Source organism: Ochlerotatus camptorhynchus, unplaced genomic scaffold (genome assembly GCF_037179485.1).
Source record: "Ochlerotatus camptorhynchus isolate MF236.1 unplaced genomic scaffold, CSIRO-AGI_Acam_v1.1 ptg000141l, whole genome shotgun sequence".
In the NCBI taxonomy this organism is placed as follows: Eukaryota; Metazoa; Arthropoda; class Insecta; order Diptera; family Culicidae; genus Ochlerotatus; species Ochlerotatus camptorhynchus.
In genome coordinates, this window is record NW_027040631.1 from 80,821 (window position 1) to 99,143 (window position 18,323).

General features: G+C 42.1%; 2 protein-coding genes across 5 annotated transcripts in view; both read right to left on the reverse strand.

Moving 5' to 3' along the window:
* The window catches only part of LOC135700725 (amyloid-beta A4 precursor protein-binding family A member 2-like), a 28,986-nt gene extending 25,554 nt beyond the window's left edge, over nucleotides 1-3,432 (reverse strand). For 3 of the 4 annotated variants that reach the window (XM_065221337.1, XM_065221336.1, XM_065221334.1), the window contains exon 1: nucleotides 3,198-3,432. The gene's annotated coding sequence lies outside the window, so the exon portion shown is untranslated. Of the gene's footprint in view, nucleotides 1-3,188 lie in introns of all 4 variants that reach the window. The other variant, XM_065221335.1, reaches the window with a different exon arrangement.
* A 490-nt stretch (nucleotides 3,433-3,922) lies between these two features.
* LOC135700691 (uncharacterized) lies at nucleotides 3,923-17,442 on the reverse strand. The gene is made up of 2 exons (XM_065221269.1): nucleotides 17,293-17,442; nucleotides 3,923-4,318 (listed from the first exon to the last, which is right to left on the reverse strand). Exons 1-2 carry the CDS (start codon nucleotides 17,440-17,442, stop codon nucleotides 3,923-3,925), a joined length of 546 nt encoding a protein of 181 aa, XP_065077341.1.
* Nucleotides 17,443-18,323: the final 881 nt, after the last annotated feature.

Genomic DNA, 18,323 nt, shown 5'->3' on the forward strand with positions numbered 1-18,323 from the left:
ACTGAAATCTGGCGTCGTTGGCGAGACGAATATCTTGCTAGTCTGCAACCGCGGAGCAAGTGGCGAACAACCGAAACTAACCTGGAGAAGGATCAGCTTGTGCTGATCAAGAACGATAACGCGCCGCCGGCTCAGTGGGGGTTGGCCCGTATCGTAGAGCTGCACCCGGACTCGATGGGAGTCGTCCGGACGGTCACCTTGCGGCGTGGGCAAGCAGATTACTCACGTCCCATCCAGAAGATTTGCGTTCTACCAACGGATTGAGGCAACAGTGCCTCAAGGCGGGGGTGGATGTTTCCGTGTAAATACCGCCCAGCCCTGTCGACCACACCTGCGTCGACGAACCCCTTGCGCAACTGTCAAACTGCGCGCCTCCTTCTATCGAAATCTTTCAGCAAAAGAATCGTTGTCATCATTTTGAAGTACTGTACCAAGCACCGAAGAGAAAAGACGCAATAAAAGTTGAGTGAAGTCGAATTTGTATTTCGGTCCGTTTTTAAGTTTTCTTTCGATTCGAATTGCCTGTGTTTCTTGCCGGTCCAGTCCAAGGTTCAAACAAACCCTATATGTTGAAATTTCTTTTTCTTCGATGAATGTTTGTTTTGATTCGCTATGAAAGTTTGACAGATAAAATGAGGGGTTAGTGGATTTTGCTATGTTTCGAGGGGTGAATCGATTAGCTTGGGACCGAAGAGAGTACCAGAGCTGAGCCAAAAAGTTGAGCACGTTATTCTAGTCTTAAAGGTACCTCTATGGAGTTACCTCTATGGAAATAGGCAGTTAATCAGACCCCATTAGTAGCCTTAATTCAAATAATGCTGCTCTAAAGCGCTGTCCAGACTGAGCAGTTATAACAACCGGTGGAAACTAACGATTTTAAATTGGCTCACTACTTGACTAGCCTATTGGTCCTAAGCAAATCGGTTAACGTGCTCCATTATAGTCGAAATTCTAGTACTACACTGTTTTGATTAGCTATGAAAGTTTGACAGTTAAAATTAGGGGTTCGTCGATTTTCCTATGTTTCGAGGGGTATGCTTTCCGTGATGGGAAAAGTGGTTTCCCTAACACAGTCGCCGAATATTGATACCAAGCACTGAGCATGCCAGACGGTGCCTATCTTTATGCCTTTTGATGCAAATTTTAAGCCCCTCCTATTAAGAGAATCGTGCCAAAAAAAATCTTGCCGAATTCTCTTGATAGAAGGGGATTAAAATTAGCATCAAACAGCATAAACGTAGGTACCATCCGGTAGGCTCAGATTCTGTGATTGATGTGTTTTCCCTAATACATATTTCATTTCCGCACCGCCATCATCTCCAAGAACATCGAGGACAAATTTCCACAGCATTGTTCTAAGCTGACTTCCAAGCTTCCAACCCATCGGTCCTTTTCAGGACCACAAATGACTTAAGAGTAAGAGCTTGTATCCCAGACATATCGTCCAGGATTGGCTTGTACTATGGACATCGACAGAGCACCTCAAAAACAGAACTCTCGAATTGCTTCCGAATTTCAACCTATCGATAACGAGTTAAGTCGTAATCCTACGTCGAATCTACGGTCGTGTCTTGGATACAACCTCTAACTTTTTATCTTATTGAATAATTTAAAACTATTCATCTTTAAAAATTTCTTATGCTTGATACCCTTTCGACTAATGTTTCCATTTCCTCGCCGTTTTTGGTTATCCAGGAATCTAGAAACAACTGATATTTCATCCTGGCAACTCCTGGAAATCGGTAAATACTTTTATTCAGTTCACGAATAGTTCATTTTTAAACTTTCTAAAGTTTATTTAATTTTGTCTTGGAAGTTTCTTTTAACTTTCCCCTGGAAAATCCTGGTCTATCCGCCCCAGGCAATCAAAATCAATCAGTTGTGTGCTGAAAAGCAAAACTTTCGTTGCTTCTGGCACCTTGAAGCAGCAAATTTATCAGGAGGAGTGCCAACGGAAGAGACTACTGCCTTTTCTGGCCACCCTAACGGAACTGGATAAAATTCTACTATTTTGACCTGAAAATAATTCTTCATATAATCTTACAGAAGCTTTGAGGGTTGGCCTATAATCCCATGATTAAAGAACAATTATTTGATTTAGATTTTGCGAGACAATGATCGAAGAACAATTATTATACAACATTGTTAAACTTCGAAAAAAGATCAAAAGAAAACTTCAAATGTTCTGGCAATTATTTCTACTCAAGGGGCAAGATGGTCAGTCATGCATTATTGGCATTATTTTCCTGATGTACTGAAGGAGCTTACACACATTTCTAATTGTCAAAAGATGCGGTTTAGAGACGATGCTCGTCTTGTTCCATATAACCATCTTTACCCCACCTTCCCCTATGCAACAAACCATTAAAACTAAAAACCGTCACAACTCCACCACTCTTTCCAATGAGTTCCATTTTTCCTAGAATTCAAATTCAGAAAGCAGACTCGAAAGAATCATCGCAACGTGACTTCAATAATAATAGGCAATTCCAGAATTAATGTCCAAACCAGACCAAACTGAATCTAACTGTTCTCAATTTTGGTAGGTTGCTCAGTATAGGTAGACATAGTATGTACGTATGAAAATGCAAAGTTATTATAAATAGGCCTATCCGACTGGGTTGAATGGATGATTGCACTGCACCAGAATAATTACATTGCCAAAGGGAGATCAATCCCAGCGAAGATTTGTTTTCCAAACTAGCGGTTGAATGATCTAATACCGCTAGCTGTTCGTAGTAATCATCGGGCTTTCGATTTAAATAATTACATGTTTAGCATGCATGCACGAGCCTTCCTCTAGCCTCTCCAGTAAGACAGGAATATTGCACCTTCTCTCTTCTCCGGGAGGGACCACAATGATTCAGTAACGCAGCAGTGTTTGTCTCATCGCTGACTGAATGCGGTTTTAATTAGGCCAAGATATTCCGTAGCCCCGTGGGCACAGTGCAGCAGATGCAAACCCCCCCACTGACCAATCGATCGATTCCGACGAGCAGAGAGGGAGGTGGGAGGGGGGGGGACCACCTTGGCAAATAAATACTAACTTCTATTTTCGGAAGGCACTTTTTTTCTGTGTTCCTTTCTTCAACCGCATCATTACACCAAAAGTTGTGTCAGGAAAAATCAATAATTTATCATCACCGACTGCGGGGCCCTTGTCCGAAATTGACAGCGTAAAAACACACCTCACTCACCTTCGACGTAGAATTCCGATTCGTCAAATTTCTCCACTCCCGGAGGAAGCATCCTTGGTGGCTGAAGGAAATCCTGACACACAAATGCACCGCACTTCTCCTGCTTATCAAAATGTGTCCGACCACCTTCTGAAGATTCTGCTTTTTGCTATCAATCTTTTTTTCCTGCTGCTTCACTGTCTTCCACTGATACTGATGTCCACTCGTACTCGCATCCGAAAGGAGAGGAAAACAATCACTGACGTCCGTTCGGCTTCTCGCGACTCGGCAAAACCTTCGTCGGTCGCTTTTGACGTTTCAGTTTTTTTGCGTCTTCTCTTTTCACCGGGAGTTCGTGTTGTTCGCGTTGATGGACGTGATTTTAGCCGCGAATAGGCGAACGGAACCTTCACACTTTGATTCACATTAGCTGAAAACACATGATGATGGGGGCAATTCGGCTAAAGCAGACATTTATTGCTACCAGAAACCAGTAAATTTTATTCCGCATACACAGAAAAAAAAGTTGTTGAATATTACATCCAAACTGCTGCAACCAGGTCAATCCATCGGTTGTGTAATATAACGTTGTACGATGTACATTGATTTTGCGAACAAAATTACATCCATTGATGTAATATTGTATCTGTTTTTTGCTATTACATCATTATTTCATACATCAGCTTGAATTACATCGATCGATATTACATTTTTTTTTGCTGTGTATCCTCTTCTAAATTCCTTTCTCATTTGGCGTAAACCGGTCTCTCACATACGAAATAATATTCATCCCAGCAGTTGACCACCGTCCACTTGAATCCATCCATCGTCGTCGGGGCGGCCTCATTGTTCTGGTTCGGGTTCCCTAGCAGAATGCACCGATCGTCCTTCCGTTGGTCACTGGCCGTAGGCATTTCGACCAGTTCGTTCCAGTTGTGCCAAACGATACGGGTTCCCATCGAGTGCCAGTGGAAATTGCCCAATTCTGCCAAATCACTGCCACCGATCCAGAACGAATTGTCGCCCGCCTTGTCGGTGGCTTCGATCGCCTTGGTGATGATGACCTGCTTCTCGGCCGAGCTGGCCATCACCAGGTTGCGGCCCAGATAGTGACAGTACTCGGTTGCTTTGAACCAGTTGGCCTGGAAATGGAATTTATGGTTTTAAATAAGATGAGCCAGTAGAAAAAGTATATCAAGACAAATTGAGATCTTTAATTTTGAAAAACATAGCGGTTTTTTTCCTTTGATTTGTTTTTCGTCGATCTTGTTTACGCTCCTCTCGACTACAGGAGAAGCGAACGGACCTAAATAAATATTTAAATATATACCAATACCAGGTCAGCCTCCTACACCTAATATAATGGTTAACACATTTCCAGACTACCCCCACCCTCTCTTGCGCTACGTAATATTTGAATTTTGACTAGAACTCCAAGTCAAATGTAAGAAGAGTTCCAAGGTAATTGTTAGAAAAGCTCCAGGTGAATTTAGGAGAGTTCCGAATCGAATTCTTTGGTTGTGCTGAGGGAAATTCCATGACGATTATGAAAAGAATTCCTGTTCCATTTCGAAGGAATATTCCAACGATAATTACAAGAATATTCCTAGGGTTTTGAGTTACATCTATCTATCAAGTTCCAAGGCAATTCAAAAATCGGTTTTAACTTAATTCTGAAAGGAATTCTGAGAAGAATATCAAGGGAATCGATTTTTGAGGGTAAAACGTCAATGAAATTCTGAGCAAATTTTCAAGGGAATTCCGAGTATAATTCCAAGGGCATTTCGAGAAGAATATAGATAATTCTGAATAGACTTCTGAACTGAGATGGATAATTCAAGTGAAATGGTATTCAAAATATACGAAGACAACATATCAAGAAGACTGGCAACTTTGTCTGAATCCGAACGGCAGGCAGAAGGTGGAAGCAACGCATAGAGAAATGAGTGAATACACACCTTTCTTCTGACAATGGAAACTTTGATATCCAATTCGTTCGGAGCCTTTACCTTTGAGCGGTAGATGATGCGATTGTGCCTGTCTCATACCGGTCGTTTGATAAAATGGAAGAGTTGCCAGTCTTCTTGATATGTTGTCTTCGCTATAACTCAAGAACAGATTGACGGATTTGCAAGATTATTTTTTATTTTGTTCGTCTTGGCCCCGACGGGGTTATATCCAACAACTTGGCAGTACGTCGTTTGCCGGGTCCGCTTGTTTTATATAAATTCGTTGTAAAGCTTAGGATGTTTTCCACGATATTTGTTACGAGTGATCTGTATTGAATTTCTAGCCTGTTTTAAAGAAAATTTCAAGGGAATTACAAATTTCAAATTTTTTTTAGAGGAATTCTGAATAGAAGTAGGGAAAAATCCCATTGTTGCGGCACATTGGCACATTAGAAGCGTTAGAAGCCTATTGTTGTGCTTCTAACATATCGTAACAATAGGACTGTTTCCCCTATGTGAAAGGAAAGGAAATGATGTTGTTGAAGGAAATTCATGAAAACATTTTTATAAAAATCCTGTGAGGAGATCTATGCGAATTATCGAGATACAGTCAAGATTCCAATAGTACGGATTCGTTCTTGCCGGATTCCTATAGTACGGGTGTCACTGGACTCCTATAATACGGTCGATCCGACATTAACGCATACACATACCATATGGGATTTGACCTAATTAGGTCCAAACGAGGGGGAAGACAGCGAGAAATTAAGAGCAATCCAGATTAGCTCTGAGGAACTCTTTTGCTTTCTGATGAACGATTTTATTATCTCGATTGTTTTGACAGCGCAGAACAAGCAATTTATTTATTTTTTTGTGTAAAGGAACGTTAGTTTTTTCGGCCGGTGATCTTTGCCGTAAAATACGCTCATCACGCAATAACGTTGCTGTTTTGATACAAAATAAATGGGGCTAGGGGGCGTCTGTGGGGGTTTGGTGGAAAAGTTTGTACGTTTGTAAAACTTTCCTGTTCTAGCAATCGAGACCCTCACAGGATTCATCCTCAAGTACATGTCCTAACCAGAGCTGGTAGCCGGCAGGGCATATCCACTCGCTTGCTCAAAGAGAAAAGTGCGAAAATAGTGCAAAGAGTGATTTAAGAAAATAGCCAAAACTTCAATGAACTGGTAGAAAACGAGATCATTTCCTCATTTAAATATTGCATCCATTTTTCTTCATTCATTGTTTGTGTTTCGTTATAGAACTGACATTTGCATGGTCAGATTTCAAAACTATATGCCATACTAATTCCATAGAGGTAACTCTAAGACCAGAAGGTCCCGAAGAAACGAGCTCAACTTTTTGGCTCAGCTCTGGTACTATCTCCGGTCCCAAGCTAATCGATGCACCCCTCGAAACATAGAAAAATCCACGAACCCCTCATTTTATCTGTCAAACTTTCATAGCGAATCAAAACAAATATAGTGTAGTACTGGAATTTATACAAGAATGGGATACGTTAATCGATTTGCTTGAGACCAATAGGCTAGTCAAGTAGTGAGCCAATTTAAAATCGTTAGTTTCGTATTGATTGTTGCTAATTCTGTTTTCGTCACAAATTAGATCAGATCCCAAAGTAAACCAGAGTAGCTCGGAGCAACTATGAGTGAAAAAAGTACTCAAATGAAAGCCGTCTTCGCCCTCGGGTCCAAACACTAAGTTTACTGTAATTTGAAAAGAGATTACTTCCTGATGTCTCTTGAGAAGTTATTAAGCAGACAGTTGGCCACCTTCTGGGACTAGTCAGTTTCCAGTAGGTTACAAGTATGGCCTTGTCCGAAACATCCGTAAAAGTAGTCAATTCATGAAACTGTTCCTAGAGCTCCGTTGTTTTTTTTTTAAAAAACGCTCATAGACATCTTATCAGAATGAATTCGGAGTTGTGTTTGGAATATAGACTCTGGAGACTACGGGATAGTCCATCAGAAGATCCGGAACATCCGTTAGAGTGGTAAATTTTTGAAACAGATTCTAGAGCTCTGCGATTTCTTCGAAACCACTCATAGAAGATGTCTTATCACAGTAAATTCGGAGTTGTAAACAGAAAATGGACTCAATTCATGAAAATAGATCCTAGAGCTCCGTGGATTTTTTTTTCGAAACCACTCATAGATGTATTATCAGAATGAATTCGGAGTTGTGTTCGGAATATGGACTCTGGAGACTCCGGAATATCCGAAAATATGGTCAATTAATGAAACTGATCCTAGAGCTTCGCTGTTTTTTTTTTCGGAAACACTAATAGACGTCTCATCAGAATGAATTAGGAGTTTAGACTGGAATATTGAATTTTTTAGTAAACCACTCATTCCATTCAAGGATATTACTGCAATGCTATAGTTACATCTGTTAAATATGGTTACTATTTCACACGCTAAAAAAATATCAAGTTCTCCAAAAAGGGCACAACCCGATGGCCCCTGCAATATCGAGATGTATATAGGTTGTATTGGTTCGCTGCACCTTTCTAAGTAGATATCATAAATTTTCCATCCGATCCTCTACGATTGTAAAGACGTTGCCAGGTGTTGTATTTTGTTTTTCAAAAATCAAAACATGTTTGCAAAAATTGATTACCTCGTTTCTAGTGTGTACAATAGGTTTGAAAAAAACGACAAAATTGGTAGCGTGGACACTGAAACAAGCTACCGTAAAACGGTAAAACCATAGAGGTAACTCTAAGACCACTGGGTCCCGAAGAAAATCATTATTATTTTTGGCTCACTCAGTACCAGAACAACGGTCCCAAGCAGTCCCAAGCTATTTCACTCACCCCTGCATGTTCTGCATGAATCCACACACCCCTGATGTTATCTGTCAAACTTTCATAGCGAATCAAAACAAACATAGTGTAGTAATAGAATTTCAACTAGAATAGGGTACGTTAATCGTTTGCTTGGGACCAATAGGCTACTAAAGTGGTGAGCCAATTTAAAATCGTTAGTTTCGTATTGATTGTTGGTAAAACGGAGTATATTCGATAAAGCGGGTAACTTTGATAGTAAAATATAATGATTAAATTTACCTTCTGCACTATTGCCCAATTGCACTTGCTGCCAACCGATGGCATTGAATCGATTATTTTAGCGTTGCCAACATGTATGTATGTATGTATGTAAGGTAGCCACCATCCCTTCGAAGATCTTGTCTTGTATGCAGCTCCACTTAATAGCAAGATCAATTTGAGCTACCGATCTGAATTCACAATATCGCTGTATGAAGGGCCAAAAACGGTGGGGTGGACCCGTAAGCAGAGGCACTTACGCGAAATCCACGGGAATTTAAGAATCTCCTTCCAACGATACGATCCAACAAATCGAATAACGCAATTCGCAATACTTATTAAGCTTCCTACAGGATGGTTTGTTAAGAAGGGCGCGTCACTCTCCATGAAACTGTTGGAGTAGAATTCACACCATCACAATCGAATCGGTAGGATAAAGAAAATGATAGTGTTTATTCCCTCCTAGACTCCGGTTGTCATACCACTCCAATCGTCCAGTTCCAGGTCAAATGATACCCTGATGCTCCCTCCCAACCCAGTATTTATTTATGTATATAGTAAAAATGTGTAATGGAGAAATGAAATATATCAGAACATTAAAATACGTAATAATGAAAATACATTTATATGGATACAAAAAAACTGGTATTCTGCAATGAAAATAATAATTATTTTACATACAATATGATGCAGTTCTATGTCTCCTCAGCTTCCAATAAGTAAGATGTAACCCTGAAATTTCCAGGTTATATTATGCAAATAAATATTTTTAGCTAGAATGATACTTAATATGTTTGTGTTGTGTTATGTTGTGGGAGAGCTTGGGATTAAACCCATGATATTCTGCTCATTAAGCAAAACCGATCCCTCTAAGGTTATCGAGCATCTCAAAACTAAAACACTCCACGGCAAAACATGATTAAACCCTCACCTGGTATGTAATGAACAACAGAAATACGCGATAATTCATATATTTTCAGCATATGATCGAAGACAACAAATCAAGAAGACTGGCAACTCTTCCATTTTCTCATACGAACGCTATGAGGCAGGTTCAAACGCGTCATCTGCCGCTCAAAGGTAAATGTTTCGAACGAATTTGATAGCAAAGATTACATCCTCAGAAGAAGGGTTTGTGTATTTGCTCATTTTTCTATTTCCACCTTCACTCAAGCACAGCGCCATTGTATCTGTCGCTTGGATTCTGACAAAGTTGCCAGTCTTCTTGATTTGTTGTCTTCGATATGATGCAATATCACAACTGTTGATAAAAGGAACGGATCTCATCTTATTTAAGACCTGGGTGACCTGAAATGTGTGTAACCGGGTTAATACTTATTTAAATGTAATGTAATATTGAAAATGCGTTATAATGCCATGTAACAAGATACAATAAACACAAGATTTTTACAAAACAGATAATGATTGATTCAGATTTCTTTTCAAGCTGGCACTATGCTTCCCTGGAGCCGCTCATAATAGCTAACATTAAGAATTAAGCATAATAAAATGTAATTTACAATAATATTAAATGATGTAAAATCAATAATGAAAGATATGTAGTACTATAAACACTATACATATAAGATAACCAATGGCTAGCTTAGCTTAGATTGACTGCACATATCAATGGTTGCTACTCCGTGATTGATCAGAATCAGTGAAATTGTACAATGAATCAACTGAATGGGGCTGGGAGTGACCGTCCATTCTCATTGTACAAGTTTCAGTGACTCTATATGTTGTAGATCAATAACGGCGCCGGCTACGTCCTTGCAATCAGGTGGGAGTAGGGAAGGAATATTAGAGTGACCTTTGTTGTTTGTGGGCCGTGTTTACCTCTGCATCCCAACAAAAGACACAGGAAAGGAGCTTTTGTTAGTAAGTTGGGTTCGTTGGATCAGGATTCACCTTGATAAGTGATGCGACCATGGTTTTAAATGAATCAGTGTTATCATGCAACATACTTGGATTTGCCCGAAGCCAAAACCAAATGGTGTATTATTGGGTCTTATCTCGGGTGTCACTACACGGTGATAAGCAAGTGATACTCAGAATAAGAGCCGTGATTACCGTACAAATCAAATGGGAATCACTTCACCGTGACGACAAGTGACAACTTTTCACCGTGATGTGACACCCGTAATAAGCCCCATAATAATATAAATCTGAAGAAGTTCCATCATTGAAATGCTGAAAATAAACTTAGAGCATGAGCAAAATTGATCGCCCGCGACTGCCAACACCAAAGAGCTGAAAACCAATTCAATCAAATCAACTCAACAGACAAAACTAGGGTGAAAGCTGTAAGAGTGAATCATTACAGTATAAATCTAATGATGTTCCGTCATCAAAGAGCTGGAAGAAAACATAAATAATTTAAATCCAGTCTGAATGAAGGCTGAAAAAAAAAAAAAAAAAAAAATTTTAGCCATGACCCCATTTTGTCAGCTAGCAAGAATGTGTATCTTAAACATTCATCTTGAAGGAGGAAGGTATGAAATTACAATTATGTGGAATTATTGAAAAATAACAGTCTGATGCGCGGAGAGATTGACAGGATCGGGTCATAACTGTAATGTGAATATTAGGAAGATATATCATCATCAAACTATTCTTGAATTGACCTGGAAGAATGCTTGTGAATAATTGTTATACAGATAAATTAAATTGATAAACTAAATGGTTCAAACAACAACTCCAGCCTGTAAAAAAGCTGAAAATAGGGAATCTTTACAACGTGGATCCCCTACGGTCTTCTACTCAGTAAGCAAAAGCGGCAGCCACCAGGCTAGTCGAGCTGCTCAATTTAAATATTGAAACCTTATTTTGTGAAGTTCTTAAGAATACCGATTGAAACACAATGTAAACAAATAAAAGTTAAGAGTCTCATCCGAATCAAATGATTCCAAACGATACGCATTCATAGAAATTAAGTTTAAATAGACAAAAGTATTGAATATAGGAAGAAAAGCAAGCGTGCAAATGACATAATCTTTGCTTTATTTTGCTTTAAAATCAGTGCTAATTCTCAAAATTCATGTTTAGACTTTTTAGCTTGACATTTAAAGCTTATGTTCTTCATTTATAGATCTGTAATGTTAACTTCACTAAAATTTTGTAAATTTATATATTTAAAATTGAATTACTACTTTTACTTACTACTGATTTTCCCACATTTATACTCGCATTTTCATATATGCATACTTATTTCTCTTGATATGATCTAGTATATTCGCCATATATATATATATATATATATATACCTGCACATTTTTTTTTATATAAATCTCTTACCTTGATTAAGTATGCACTCATACATTCCAATCCATTCATTCAATGATTATATTCCTTATAATCTTAGCTTTTAAACCACTTTGATGTATCGATATTAAGTTCACTTCTTACATTTATGGACCATTGACATTCACTCATCACACATATATCTTCTTGCTCTTCTTTTCTTCTTTTTTTATTTTTTTATTTCTCAATGGTTCTCTTCCCTCTCTCATCAACTTTTTATTGCAAACCACTTGATAATTATTTCGCCTTTTAATCACTCAATCTGATGTTTCTTTTATAACTTTTACTATACAGACATCAGCCACCTACATTCCGATAATAAACCCACTACCACATGCATCCTAACTTATCACATCCGATTAATCCTACATAGCCCCTCAACACTACTCAAACACCACCACATTTTTTCCATATCGGACCGGCCGACACCGTCCGCGATGATATTAGAAAGACACTAATACTAATTGTCTTACATCCTCCTGTCCGACATCGTTCACCACCACTTCTATACCCCAGGTCCAGTTCCCACTACAACTGAGCAAAGGCAGCATGAGCTAGAAGGAGACAGCAACTCAACTAAAAACCGAAACCACTGTTCAAAAATAACCACCACCTATTCAACTTCACCCCATCTTACTACCACTGTTTACCAACTCATTCGCTACCTAAGCTCCAATAACAACTTTAATTATTTTATTTTTCATTCTCCCCTCTTTCTCTCTGCTTCTAGAGCAGACAGTATTCAACACTTCTCACTTTTCCTGTATGTGTCGACCTAATTCAGACGTACGTTTTGTTCCCCGATGGCATCTCACTGCCGCTCGTATGCTTTCAACTAATCCCCTGTTACATTTACTATCACTCGCGCAAATAAACTCACTAACACTTTTGTATGCCCCCTTTTTTTTTCTCACAGATTTTGCACAAATACCGCCATTTTAAATTTTTCACCCTGCTTCTCATTAAAGTTATTCTTCCTTTATCCCGCCTAGAACGAACTAAATCCTATTTCCGTCAGCAATCCACAATTCCATCTCACCTCAAAAGTCTTCACCTTTCTTCCCCGAAATCGTTCACATTGCTCCGTAAAACAATCTGCCTTTTCAACCATCAGACATCACATCACTCATCATACCAAATTTCATCAAAAACAAACCCTCCCTCTCTCGACGGACATTCTCCATGACAGACCTCTATAATCACAACCAATCCACATCCGATTCCAGGGCATAACACCACTCCGGTAACCAAAGCACACCGAATTAACACGAACAGAGAGCAAAAAAAAGTGCGTGCGACCCGAACGGCGTCTTGCAGTGAACTGATTATTTTAGCGTTGCCAACATTGAACAAAAAATCACTGCGCATCACGCAGATTTTACCTCGTAGGGTAAACGCTCCTATAGTTGCGGTACGTTAGAAGCGTTAAGGCCCAAATGCAATGTGGACGGAAGCGGAACGGAAACGGAAAGTTTGACAATTGTCACAAATGACATCAAGATGCCCAACCGAAGTCGATTTGATTCTAACTAGTTTTCAATCCGACAAGTAGGCTTACTCAGATCGGGCTTTTCCGCTGCCGCTGCCGTTCCGCTTCCGCTGGCATTGCGTTTGGGCCTTTAGGTTCCTATAGTTGTGCATTGAGTCTCCATGCACAACTATAGGAACCTAACGCTTCTAACATACCGCAACTATAGGAGCGTTTCCCCTATGTATCTAACACTCATTGTTGCAAGGCACAGCCATTAGACAGTGGATCGTCTTCCAAGTACGACTTGATCAAGTTCCACACCTACCTGTATTCAAAATAACACTGTATGAAGGGGCAAACTCGTAAGCAGATACACTTACGCGCAATTCTTTGTGATCAATCCCAATTGTGCGTTTCACGGCGCCATCGCGATATAGTTCGCGATCACATACGGCGAAAGGCTTTTTCTGGACGGAATCAACGATTGTCAAGTGTTGGATTTCTTCGTCACCGTCAAGATGGAAGCAGTTTGTAGCAAATAGGGTTTCGGAGATTCAGCACGTCACGAAACAAGGCGCTTGGAACCACGTAGCTGAACTAGAGAATCCAGCTGACATAATTTCCCGTGGAATGATCCCAGCGCAGCTACAATATGAATCGCTTTGGTTCAACGGTCCACATTGGCTAAAGTTGGACGAGCACAACTGGCCATCTGCTCATCAGATAGATGAAGAAGACTTCGATCCCTTGGATCTCGAAGCCAAGAGCATGGCGACAGCACTTCCAGTGGTAACTCCAAGCGATATCTTCAGCCTCAGATCATCGTATACACATCTCGTACGACTGACTGCTTGGCTTCACAGATTCCGCTACAATTCGCAACCGGCGAACCGTGACAATCGACGGTGTGGTCCTCTCACAACGCTCGAACTGGAAGATGCTTTGCATGCGTTGGTCAAGCTCTCCCAACAAGAAAGCTTCTTGCTGGAGTTAGCTGATTTGACAAACGGTAGAGAAGTACGAGAGTCGTCGAAGATTTCGTCATTACACCCGGAGCTCAAAGACGGAATACTCTGCGTTGGCGGCCGACTTCGCCACGCATCGATTCGTCATCCATTTACGTACATGGTCGTCGTTCACTACCATCGAAAGATGTTGCATAGTGGACAACAGCTCATGGTTTCGTCCGTTAGAGAGCGGTTCTGGCCAACAAACGCCCGGAACCTAGTGCGAAAGGTCATCCACGAGTGTGTACCATGTTTCAGAGTGAAGCCCAAGATTCAGGACCAGCTCATGGTGGATCTTCCCCCCGAAAGAGTCACCCCGTGTCCACCATTCCAGCGCGTAGGTGTGGATTACTGTGGCCCGTTCCAAGTGTCGTATCCGTACCGGCGCAATCGCCCGGTGAAAATCTTCGTTGCCGTTTACGTCTGTCTAGTAACCAAGGCCGTTCACCTGGAACTAGCGTCAGACCTGTCCGCTCAGGGATTTATTGCGACCCTGAAGCGTTTCTCTTCCCGGCGAGGCAAGCCGGAGATCATAATGTGCGACAACGGAAGAAACTTCGTAGGTGCGAGACGACAGTTGGAACGGGCCACAGTAATCCACACCTACGCGCTGGAATGGTGGACACGGGGTGACTCTTTCGGGGGGAAGATCCACCATGAGCTGGTCCTGAATCTTGGGCTTCACTATGAAACATGGTACACACTCGTGGATGACCTTTCGCACTAGGTTCCGGGCGTTTGTTGGCCAGAACCGCTCTCTAACGGACGAAACCATGAGCTGTTGTCCACCATGCAACATCTTTCGATGGTAGTGAACGACGACCATGTACGTAAATGGATGACGAATCGATGCGTGGCGAAGTCGGCCGCCAACGCAGAGTATTCCGTCTTTGAGCTCCGGGTGTAATGACGAAATCTTCGACGACTCTCGAACTTCTCTACCGTTTGTCAAATCAGCTAACTCCAGCAAGAAGCTTTCTTGTTGGGAGAGCTTGACCAACGCATGCAAAGCATCTTCCAGTTCGAGCGTTCAACAACCAGCAAGTTCCAGGCATCCGTCGTCAGAAGTTCAGCTGAAGACCAGATTCAGTTCCGGTTTATTCCAGCGCGTTCGCCAAACTTCGGTGGACTGTGGGAATCGGCAGTAAAATCGTTCAAGCTGCTCCTCAAACGAACGATTGGTGTGCACACTCTCCTGTACGACGAGATGCAGACGATCCTGACTCAAGTGGAAGCAGTATTGAACTCGCGACCACTCACGCCGCTCAGTAACGACCCGGACGACTACGAAGCGTTGACTCCCGGTCATTTCCTGATTCAGCGGCCTCTTACGGCAATACCAGAACTCGATCTGAATGGGATTCCTGAAAATCGTCTGTCAGCCTGGCAGAAAGCGCAGTGGTTCACGCAGCAACTGTGGAAGAAATGGTCACATCTGTACTTGTCAGACTTCCACAATCGAACGAAGTGAACAGTAAGAAGGAAAAACATAGTTGGTACTATGGTTGTACTGAAGGAAGAAAACCAACCTCCACTAAAGTGGCAACTAGGACGTGTAATAGAGGTTCACGCCGGCGGAGACGGGAATGTGCGAGTCGTTACCGTTAAAACAAAGGATGGTAGTTACCGCAGAGCGATCTCGAAAATCTGCGTACTACCGATACGGGATAATAACTCACTATCAGACGGGGAGAACTAGGACTCCTCCAACGACGGAGGTCGAAAGGCCTCCGCACACCAGTTAAGTTAATCGCATATTGTATTTTTCGTAAAAATAACCCCGCTCATTTTTCCCAGTCACGATTCGCCCTTGGTTTCGGTCTCCCGAAACAGTCTCAGCCGATAGTAAATCGAGCCAGTCAGTCCCTGTCAGTCGAGGTCTGTATAGTTTCGGTGGTGGTCAATTGCATGTGCATGTCCATCCGTCAAGCATGAAATGCATTCAGCGGCGTCTAACGCCAGCGCTCAGCGCCTCGTCAGTACCGTAACTCATTCGTAAACTACGTTTGAGTTACGGTACTGACGAGGCGCTGAGCGCTTTCAATCGTAAGAAAGATATTGTAATAAGAATGCGTTTACAACTTGTCCAAGTACTGTGACAGATCTGGGAGACCATCTTTTAGACCCTTACGCTTACGGATATCCTGAACGACACTGTATGGTTTGGTTCCGGGCTCAGCTGGGTCTCCTGGCAGGATCTGCCAGTGATCAAACACGCACTGCGGGAAGGCCTGTCCACCAGTGTTGGATCTCAGATCAGCAGTGAAGCCAAACGACTCGTCGTCAAGGCTTACCTGCCTGTCAACGAGTCGTTCGGCTTCACTGCTGATCTGAGATCCAACACTGGTGGACAGGCCTTCCCGCAGTGCGTGTTTGATCACTGGCAGATCCTGCCAGGAGACCCAGCTGAGCCCGGAACCAAACCATACATTGTCGTTCATGATATCCGTAAGCGTAAGGGTCTGAAAGATGTCCTTCTTGACCACCTTGGACGCTACAGGATGCGTTAACGCTCCGTCATCTGCTAAACACTGCAGGCATTCGGTAGCAAGATATGGTGCGGATGAAGTACCGTTACGTTCCGGGATAGTTTCCGCAGCCTGATCCACGAAAACAACCACCTAACCGATATGGACAGGTTCAGCTATCTGAAGTCAGCCCTGTCAGGAGAGGTCCTGCAGGAGATCGAGTCGGTGGAGCTTTCGGCAGTGAATTACAGCGTAGCGTGGAAGGCGCTTGAGTCCCGCTACGAGAACAAGAAGCTGATTGTGAAGGCACATCTGGATCCCCTTTTTGCCGTGGAAGGCTTGAAGCGAGAAAGCTACGACGGACTGAGCGGAATCTAGCAGCACTAGAAAACCTTACCGTTCCCCGATGGGTAGAAACCGGAAGTCACATCGTCACCACGGAGCTTCACGGTTTCTGCGACGCGTCGAATAAGGCATACGGCGCCTGTTTCTACGTACGAACAATCTCCGAAACGGGGGAGGTGTGTGTGAGGTTGTTAACAGCGAAGTCACGCGTTGCACCGCTTGACAACTTGAAGAAAGGAAACAAGCGGCACTTCCACAGCTATTAATTGAGAGCTTTCGATGCATGTACCATTTTTTTTTGCATTAGTATAATTTTGTTGCAAGTAATATCATACTCTATGCCCAGGGAGGTCGAGAAATTTTCCAACCCGAAAAATTCCTAGACCGGATCGGGAATCGAACCAAGCCACCTTCACCTTTAACGACTGATCTAAGGGAGGCCCCATACCCCCTGGAGATTTGAATGAGCTCTTGAGAACTTTAAACTCAACAAAGGAATGACCTATATTTACCTTAAAATTCGGAACCACCACCGGCGTGCCTGCGTCACACTCGTTCGTCATGGCCTCCTTGCGGTCGACTGTAACGATGGACAACGCACATGCAATGACACATGGCAGCACCAGAAGAACGCGACCGAAAATGAAAGACAGCAGTGCCATTTATTTGTTTTCAGTTGAATTAACTCTTCGAATGATTAGTTCAGACTGAAAATGCGGCTGTGTTCTTTGACACAATTATAATCCCACAACCATGATTGAGCTAGACGATTGGCAAGCACCATCCGATAAGTGTCGGTTCCGTTCTAGGTTAGAATCTAGTTTCCGTTACATGACCGAACCAATAGCCACTATTCGTGTATGTTCGGCTCTCGTCTGATGGACAATCTGATCCAATTTTTTGTTCACGGTATTGGTTACAAGGAGAATCCAAAGTGTTGCGTAGATATCAACTCAGCATTTGTACAACAATCACACAAATTGGTTCCAAGGCAACCGTCATCATCATCATCATCATCATCCATACACCTCGCCTAGGAACATGGCTAGCGCAAATATGGTAATTTACTACCACGCCGAGGCAAGTGTCAACCAAATCTCCGGCTGGCTAAATCGTCGTCGGCACCGTCAGAGCGTAAATGTAATTCGACGGGGTAAACACATTTTTGCCACCAATTTATTACGTTTACCCTACCGGGGAGAACACCCACCACCCACCTTCGGCACGCCGCCCTCCGATGGATGTGGCATAATGGTTCAGAAACATGGAGGTTAGAATTTCCTAATTAATTCATCTAATTATCGGACATACACATCTTTTATTCTCACGCGTTCTGTTCCTATTGTTTTCCTTTTTTTTGTTATTTCAATGTTGGATTATTACCATGTGTCACGCAATTTGGATTATTTGCTTGCCACTTTGCGTTACAATGCCTATAACTAGGCATTACACGCCTACTGCGCTTGTAAAAGTTCGCTGTTGCTACGTGGATCATAAATGGTGCACTTCCTGGTTTGAGGTTGGAATTTAAAACACATTCAAC

Coding starts and splice junctions, on each gene's coding strand:
- LOC135700691 (XM_065221269.1), bottom strand. CDS start 17,442: ATGGCACTGCTGTCTTTCATTTTCGGTCGCGTTCTTCTGGTGCTGCCA. Junction 4,319..17,292: donor TGGTGGTTCCGAATTTTAAG/GTAAATATAGGT, acceptor TTCCATTTCCAG/GCCAACTGGTTCAAAGCAAC.